General features: G+C 45.0%; 1 protein-coding gene across 1 annotated transcript in view; it reads right to left on the bottom strand.

Moving 5' to 3' along the window:
- LOC139549623 (cell adhesion molecule-related/down-regulated by oncogenes-like) overlaps window positions 1-9,085 on the bottom strand; it is a 79,886-nt gene that overhangs the window by 29,730 nt on the left and 41,071 nt on the right. The window contains exons 7-8 of the mRNA XM_071360299.1: window positions 3,904-4,078; window positions 1,404-1,520 (exon numbers count right to left, since the gene is read on the bottom strand). Of these exons, the coding sequence (XP_071216400.1) occupies window positions 1,404-1,520; window positions 3,904-4,078 (292 nt within the window). The remainder of the gene's footprint in view (window positions 1-1,403; window positions 1,521-3,903; window positions 4,079-9,085) is intronic.

Genomic DNA, 9,085 nt, shown 5'->3' with positions numbered 1-9,085 from the left:
GACATGCTATAGAGGAATGTGGTACTTACTGCCTGGGCTCTGAGACAGAGCGAGAGAGAGAGAGAGAGAGACAGAGATATTGAGAGAGTGAGACAGAGAGAGTGAGACAGGGAGAGTGAGACTGAGAGAGTGAGACCGAGAGAGCGACACAGGGAGAGTGAGCCAGAGAGAGTGAGACTGCGAGAGTGAGACTGAGAGCGTGAGACCGCGAGAGTGAGAAAGAGAGTGAGACCGAGTGAGTGAGTGAGACTGAGAGAGTGAGACCGAGAGAGTGAGACCGAGAGAGTGAGTCAGAGAGAGTGAGACAGAGAGAGTGAGACAGAGAGAGTGAGACTGTACAGACCCTATGGAGTCCCAGGACAGCAACACAATTAGACCCAACCAAATCATGAGAAAACAAAAAGATAATTACTTGCCACATTGGAAAGAATTCACCAAAAAACAGAGCAAACTAGAATGCTATTTGGCCCTAAACAGAGAGTACACAGTGGCAGAATACCTGACCACTGTGACTGACCCAAACTTAAGGAAAGCTTTGACTATGTACAGACTCAGTGAGCATAGCCTTGCTATTGAGAAAGGCCGCCGTAGGCAGACATGGCTCTCAAGAGAAGACAGGCTATGTGCACACTGCCCACAAAATGAGGTGGAAACTGAGCTGCACTTCCTAACCTCCTGCCCAATGTATGACCATATTAGAGAGACATATTTCACTCAGATTACACAGATCCACTAAGAATTAGAAAACAAATCCAATTTTGATAAACTCCCATATCTACTGGGTGAAATTCCACAGTGTTCATCACAGCAGCAAGATTTGTGACCTGTAGCCACAAGAAAAGGGCAACCAGTGAAGAACAAACACCATTGTAAATACACCCATATTTATGTTGATTTATTTTCCCTTTTTATACTTAAACTATTTGCACATCGTTACAACACTGTATATAGACATAATATGACATTTGAAATGTCTTTATTCTTTAGGAACTTTTGTAAAATAAATGTTTAATGTTCCTTTTTATTGTTTATTTCACTTTTGTTTATTATCTATTTCACTTGCTTTGGCAATGTAAACATATGTTTCCCCATGACAATACAGCCCCTTGAATTGAGTTGCACGCACACACACACACACACACGCACGCACAAACACACGCACGCATGTACGCACACACGCACACACACACACACACACACACACAGGATAAAGTTGGTTGAAGGTTGTTTACCTCTGTCGTGGTGTGGTGAGCGTGAGCGTGTGTGTGTGTGTCTGTGTGTCTGTGTGTGTGTGTGTGTGTGTGTGTGTGTGTGTGTGTGTGTGTGTGTGTGTGTGTGTGTGTGTGTGTGTGTGTGTGTGTGTGTGTGTGTGTGTGTGTGTGTGTGTGTGTGTGTTGCCTTACCTCTTTCGTGGATGACCACTCCAAAGTGAGTATTAGAAGTCTTGTCCTCTGGCGCTTTAGCAGGGACAGAAACCACCGGAGGCTTGGACGGGTTCTTAATGATAGCTGGGCTCTTCTCTGGAAACAGACAGAGAGGAAACAGACAGAGAGGAAACAGACAGAGAGGAAACAGACAGAGAGGAAACAGACAGAGAGGAAACAGACAGAGAGGAAATAGACAGAGAGGAAACAGACAGAGAGACAGAGAGGAAACAGACAGAGAGGAAACAGACAGAGAGACAGAGAGGAAACAGACAGAGAGGAAACAGACAGAGAGACAGAGAGGAAACAGACAGAGAGACAACAGACAGAGAGACAGAGAGGAAACAGACAGAGAGACAACAGACAGAGAGACAGAGAGGAAACAGACAGAGAGGAAACAGACAGAGAGGAAACAGACAGAGAGGAAACAGACAGAGAGACAGAGACAGAAACAGACAGAGAGGAAACAGACAGAGAGACAGAGAGGAAACAGACAGAGAGGAAACAGAGAGAGAGGAAACAGACAGAGAGACAGAGAGGAAACAAACAGAGAGGAAACAGAGAGAGAGGAAACAGACAGAGAGACAGAGAGGAAACAGACAGAGAGGAAACAGACAGAGAGGAAACAGACAGAGAGACAGAGAGGAAACAGACAGAGAGGAAACAGACAGAGAGGAAACAGACAGAGAGGAAACAGACAGAGAGGAAACAGACAGAGAGACAACAGACAGAGACAATTACCTAAAACACTTGGGCTATGAGGAGTTTGGAATCATAGTCACATACCCTGGTAGAAACACAGGAAACATCACTTCACATCCTTGTTGTGTTGTACTGTGTTGTACTGTGTTGTACTGTATTGTACTGTGTTGTACTGTACTGTGTTGTACTGTACTGTACTGTGTTGTACTGTGTTGTACTGTATTGTACTGTGTTGTACTGTACTGTGTTGTACTGTACTGTGTTGTACTGTGTTGTACTGTACTGTGTTGTACTGTACTGTGTTGTACTGTACGTTACTGTGTTGTACTGTATGTTGTACTGTACTTTACTGTGTTGTACTGTACTTTACTGTGTTGTACTTTACTGTGTTGTACTGTACGTTACTGTGTTGTACTGTATGTTGTACTGTACTTTACTGTGTTGTACTGTACTTTACTGTACTTTACTGTGTTGTACTGTACTTTACTGTGTTGTACTGTACTTTACTGTGTTGTACTGTACTTTACTGTGTTGTACTGTACTTTACTGTGTTGTACTGTACTTTACTGTACTTTACTGTGTTGTACTGTACTGTATTGTACTGTACTGTATTGTACTGTGTTGTACTTTACTGTGGTGTACTGTACTTTACTGTGTTGTACTGTACTTTACTGTACTTTACTGTGTTGTACTGTACTTTACTGTGTTGTACTGTACTTTACTGTACTTTACTGTGTTGTACTGTACTGTATTGTACTGTACTGTGTTGTACTGTGTTGTACTTTACTGTGGTGTACTGTACTTTACTGTGTTGTACTGTACTTTACTGTACTTTACTGTGTTGTACTGTATTTTACTGTGTTGTACTGTACTTTACTGTGTTGTACTGTACTTTACTGTGTTGTACTGTACTTTACTGTACTTTACTGTGTTGTACTGTACTTTACTGTGTTGTACTGTACTTTACTGTACTTTACTGTTTTGTACTGTACTTTACTGTACTTTACTGTGTTGTACTGTACTTTACTGTGTTGTACTGTACTTTACTGTGTTGTACTGTACTTTACTGTGTTTACTGTACTTTACTGTGTTGTACTGTACTGTATTGTACTGTACTGTGTTGTACTGTGTTGTACTTTACTGTGGTGTACTGTGTTGTACTTTACTGTGGTGTACTGTACTTTACTGTGTTGTACTGTACTTTACTGTACTTTACTGTGTTGTACTGTACTTTACTGTACTTTACTGTGTTGTACTGTACTTTACTGTGTTGTACTGTACTGTGTTGTACTGTGTTGTACTGTGCTTTACTGTGGTGTACTGTACTTTACTGTGTTGTACTGTACTGTGTTGTACTGTACTGTGGTGTGTTGTACTGTACTGTGTTGTACTGTACTGTACTGTGTTGTACTGTACTGTGTTGTACTGTACTGTGTTGTACTGTACTGTACTGTACTGTTAAATGTACTATGTTGTACTGTACTGTGTTGTACTGTACTGTACTATGTTTTACTGTACTGTGTTGTACTGTACTGTACTGTGTTGTACTGTACTGTGTTGTACTGTACTATACTGTGTTGTACTGTACTGTACTGTGTTGTACTGTACTGTGTTGTACTGTACTGTACTGTGTTGTACTGTACTGTGTTGTACTGTACTGTACTGTGTTGTACTGTACTGTACTGTGTTGTACTGTACTGTGTTGTACTGTACTGTACTGTGTTGTACTGTACTGTACTGTGTTGTACTGTACTGTACTGTACTGTGTTGTACTGACCCTTGCCGGTTCGGAAGGTGAGCATGGCTGGTTGCCCCTCTCCCATGACGCTGCGAGCCACCATCAGAACCTCGTACAGACTGGACGACTCCAGCTCAGACAGACGGAGGGTCTTCTCACTGCCGGGCACACGGACCGTATGCCAGCTACCCACCACCCACGTCACATCATCAACCTACCACGACACAAAGAGAGAGAGAGAGAGAGAGAGAGAGAGAGAGAGAGAGAGAGAGAGAGAGAGAGAGAGAGAGAGAGAGAGAGAGAGAGAGAGAGAGAGAGAGAGAGAGAGAGAGAGAGAGAGAGAGAGAGAGAGAGAGAGAGAGAGAGAGAGAGAGAGAGAGAGAGCGTTCACAATCAGCCCACTGACACCCTTATCAGATCACAGCAAAATCACAGTCTACCTGAACAGAGCAATACTCAATCATGAGGCATCAAAGCCAAAATAACTGAATAATATTAAGAAATGCTATAGAGAGGGATAGTGTAGAAACCAACCGATACCCGCTAATTATCAAAATCCAGAAAAGAGACGTTAAATTCTACAACCACCTAAAAGGAAGCGATTCCCAAACCTTCCATAACAAAGCCATCACCTACAGAGAGATGAACCTGGAGAAGAGTCCCCTAAGCAAGCTGGTCCTAGGGCTCTGTTCACAAACACAAACAGACCCCACAGAGCCCCAGGACAGAAACACAATTAGACCCAACCAAATCATGAGAAAACAAAAAGATAATTACTTGACACATTGGAAAGAATTAACAAAAAAACTGAGCAAACTAGAATGCTATTTGGCCCTAAACAGAGAGTACACAGTGGCAGAATACCTGACCACTGTGACTGACCCAAACTTAAGGAAAGCTTTGACTACAGTCGGTGCCCAAAGTTTTGAGAATGATATTAATTTTCACAAAGTCTGCTACCTCAGTTTGTATGATGGCAATTTGCATATATTCCAGAATGTTATGAAGAGTGATCAGATGAATTGCAATTAATTGCAAAGTCCCTCTTTGCCATGCAAATGAACTGAATCCCCCAAAAACATTTCCACTGCATTTCAGCCCTGCCACAAAAGGACCAGCTGACATCATGTCAGTGATTCTCTCGTTAACACAGGTGTAAGTGTTGACGAGGACGAGGCTGGAGATCCCTCTGTCATGCTGATTGAGGTCGAATAACAGACTGGAAGCTTCAAAAGGAGGGTGGTGCTTGGAATCATTGTTCTTCCTCTGTCAACCATGGTTACCTGCAAGGAAACACGTGCCGTCATCATTGCTTTGCACAAAAAGGGCTTCACAGGCAAGGATATTGCTGCCGGTAAGATTGCACCTAAATCAACCATTTATCAGATCATCGAGAACTTCAAGGAGAACGGTTCAATTGTTTTGAAGAAGGCTTCAGGGCGCCCAAGAAAGTCCAGCAAGCGCCAGGACCGTCTCCTAAAGTTGATTCAGCTGCGGGATCGGGACACCACCAGTACAGAGCTTGCTCAGGAATGGCAGCAGGCAGGTGTGAGTGCATCTGCACGCACGGTGAGGTGAAGACTTTTGGAGGATGGCCTGGTGTCAAGAAGGGCAGCAAAGAAGCCACTTCTCTCCAGGAAAAACATCAGGGACAGACTGACATTCTGCAAAAGGTACAGGGATTGGACTGCTGAGGACTGGGGTAAAGTCATTTTCTCTGATGAATCCCCTTTCTGATTGTTTGGGGCATCCGGGAAAAGCTTGTCCGGAGAAGACAAGGTGAGCGCTACCATCAGTCCTGTGTCATGCCAACAGTAAAGCATCCTGAGACCATTCATGTGTGGGGTTGCTTCTCAGCCAAGGGAGTGGGTTCACTCACAATTTTGCCTAAGAACACAGCCATGAATAAAGAATGGTACCAACACATCCTCAGAGAGCAACTTCTCCCAACCATCCAGGAACAGTTTGGTGACGAACAATGCCTTTTCCAGCATGATGGAGCACCTTGCCATAAGGCAAAAGTGATAACTAAGTGGCTCGGGGAACAAAAACATTGATATTTTGCGTCCATGGCCAGGAAACTCCCCAGACCTTAATCCCATTGAGAACCTGTGATCCGTCCTCAAGAAGTGGGTGGACATACAAACCCCCACAAATTCTGACAAACTCCAAGCATTGATTATGCAACAATGGGCTGCCATCAGTCAGGATGTGGCCCAGAAGTGAATTGACAGCATGCCAGGGCGGATTGCAGAGGTCTTGAAAAAGAAGGGTCACCACTGCAAATATTGACTATTTGCATCAACTTCATGTAATTGTCAATAAAAGCCTTTGACACTTATGAAATGCTTGTAATTATACTTCAGTATTCCGTAGTAACATCTGACAAAAATATCTAAAGACACTGAAGCAGCAAACTTTGTGGAAATTAATATTTGTGTCATTCTCAAAACGTTTTGCCACGACTGTATGAATAGACTCATTGAGAAAGGCTGCTGTAGGGGTACATGTGTGGGGGTACAGGTTAGTCAAGGTAATTTGTACAGTAGGTAGGGGTAAAGTGCCTATGCATAGAAAATAAACAGTGAGTAGCAGCAGTGTAAAAACAAATGGGGAGGGGGGGGGGGGGTCAATGTAAATAGTCCGGGTGGCCATTTGATTAATTGTTCAGCAGTCTTATGGCTTGGGGGTAGAAGATGTTAAGGAGCTTTTTTGTCCTAGACTTGGCACTCCGGTACCGCTTGCTGTGCGGTAGCAGAGAGAACAGTTACATAATTCTTTAACCAGGGGCGGGGCCTTCGCCAGGGTTGCAATCTGAGCCCGGCACTCTTCAACATTTACATCAATGAATTGGCCACTATTCTAGAAAGATCCTCAGCCCCAGTCTCCACAATTCAGAAGTTAAATGCCTGCTGCCGGTGGCTCCCGAGTAGCACAGCGGTCTAAGACACTGCATCTCAGTGCAAGAGGTATCACTACAGTACCTGACTCAAATCCAGGCCGAGATTGGGAGTCCGGCGGTGCACGACGGCGTCGTCGTTCGGGTTTGGCCGAAGGAGGCCGTCATTGTAAATAAGAATTTGTTCTTAACTGACTTGGTTAGTTAAATAAAGGTTAAATATAATAACAATAATTATCTATGCCTGTCACCCACAGCACATGGCCTACAGCAGAGCCTGGACCTGCTAGAGCAGTACTGCCAGACCTGGGCCCTGGCAGTAAACCCCAAAAATACAAAAACAATGATTTTCCAGAGAAGATCCAGATCTCAGGGAATTAGACCAAAGTTCTCAATTGGTACAAAATATATAGAGTACTACACACACTACAATTACTGAGGTTTAAAAACAAGCTCAACAGCTGATTTTGCCCTGCATGGAGGGCAGAATTAGGCCAATATCCACTAATATTAAAAAGTCAAAAAAGAGCAATTAAGTTTTGGAAAACACCTAAAATACAGTGACCCCCTCTCATATCATTACCAAGCCCTGCAATGCCAAGAGCTGAGCAAAGAAAGGAGTTCCTGTCACGACTTCCACCGAAGGTGGCTCCTCTCCCTGTTCGGGCGGCGCTCGGCGGTCATCGTCGCCGGCCTACTAGCTTCCACCGATCCATTTACTTTTTCGTTTGGTTTTGTCTGTCTTGTGTTCACCTGTGTCTAGTTTAGGCTAATCAGTGGGGTATTTAATCTCGCCCTACCCGCTAGGTTTTGTGCGGGATTGTTTGTGTTACTGTCGTTGGTTTGGGTTGAGTATTTTTACTGCTGAAGCCTCAGTCCCCTCAACCAGCTGGTCCTGGGGCGGAGTTCACTAACCTGTTCTACTAACACACTGAAGCATCAGTCTCCTCATCCAGCTGGTCCTGGGGCTGAGTTCACTAACCTGTTCTACTAACACACTGAAGCCTCAGTCCCCTCATCCAGCTGGTCCTGAGTTCACTAACCTGTTCTACTAACACACTGAAGCCTCAGTCCCCTCATCCAGCTGGTCCTGGGGCTGAGTTCACTAACCTGTTCTACTAACACACTGAAGCATCAGTCCCCTCATCCAGCTGGTCCTGAGTTCACTAACCTGTTCTACTAACACACTGAAGCCTCAGTCCCCTCATCCAGCTGGTCCTGGGGCTGAGTTCACTAACCTGTTCTACTAACACACTGACGCCTCAGTCCCCTCATCCAGCTGGTCCTGGGGCTGAGTTCACTAACCTGTTCTACTAACACACTGAAGCCTCAGTCCCCTCATCCAGCTGGTCCTGGGGCTGAGTTCACTAACCTGTTCTACTAACACACTGAAGCCTCAGTCCCCTCATCCAGCTGGTCCTGGGGCTGAGTTCACTAACCTGTTCTACTAACACACTGAAGCCTCAGTCCCCTCATCCAGCTGGTCCTGGGGCTGAGTTCACTAACCTGTTCTACTAACACACTGAAGCCTCAGTCCCTCATCCAGCTGGTCCTGGGGCTGAGTTCACAAACCTGTTCTACTAACACACTGAAGCCTCAGTCCCCTCATCCAGCTGGTCCTGGGGCTGAGTTCACTAACCTGTTCTACTAACACACTGAAGCCTCAGTCCCCTCATCCAGCTGGTCCTGGGGCTGAGTTCACTAACCTGTTCTACTAACACACTGAAGCCTCAGTCCCCTCATCCAGCTGGTCCTGGGGCTGAGTTCACAACCTGTTCTACTAACACACTGAAGCCTCAGTCCCCTCATCCAGCTGGTCCTGGGGCTGAGTTCACTAACCTGTTCTACTAACACACTGAAGCCTCAGTCCCCTCATCCAGCTGGTCCTGGGGCTGAGTTCACTAACCTGTTCTACTAACACACTGAAGCCTCAGTCCCCTCATCCAGCTGGTCCTGGGGCTGAGTTCACTAACCTGTTCTACTAACACACTGAAGCCTCAGGACCAGAACATCCAATCAATCAGAATAAACCAAATTACAACACAGTCAAAACAAAACAACATTACTTATTGGGAAACACAAGCACAAAGCAAGATGCAGTGCTATCTGGCCCTAAATCGACAGTACACCGTGGCTAACTATTTGACCATGGTTACTGATCAAAACCTTAGAAAAACCTTGACAAAGTACAGGCTCAGTGAGCACAGCCTTGCCATTGAGAAGGGTAGACACAGGAAAACCTGGCTCCCTGTAGAGGAAAGGCTGTGCAACCACTGCACAACAGCAGAACCTGAGACGGAGCTGCATTTCCTGACAAAATGT

The sequence above is a fragment of the Salvelinus alpinus genome, chromosome 22 (genome assembly GCF_045679555.1).
Source record: "Salvelinus alpinus chromosome 22, SLU_Salpinus.1, whole genome shotgun sequence".
NCBI classification, from domain to species: Eukaryota; Metazoa; Chordata; class Actinopteri; order Salmoniformes; family Salmonidae; genus Salvelinus; species Salvelinus alpinus.
The sequence above is the reverse complement of the archived record's forward strand: the minus strand, read 5'-3'. Positions and strand labels throughout refer to the sequence as shown.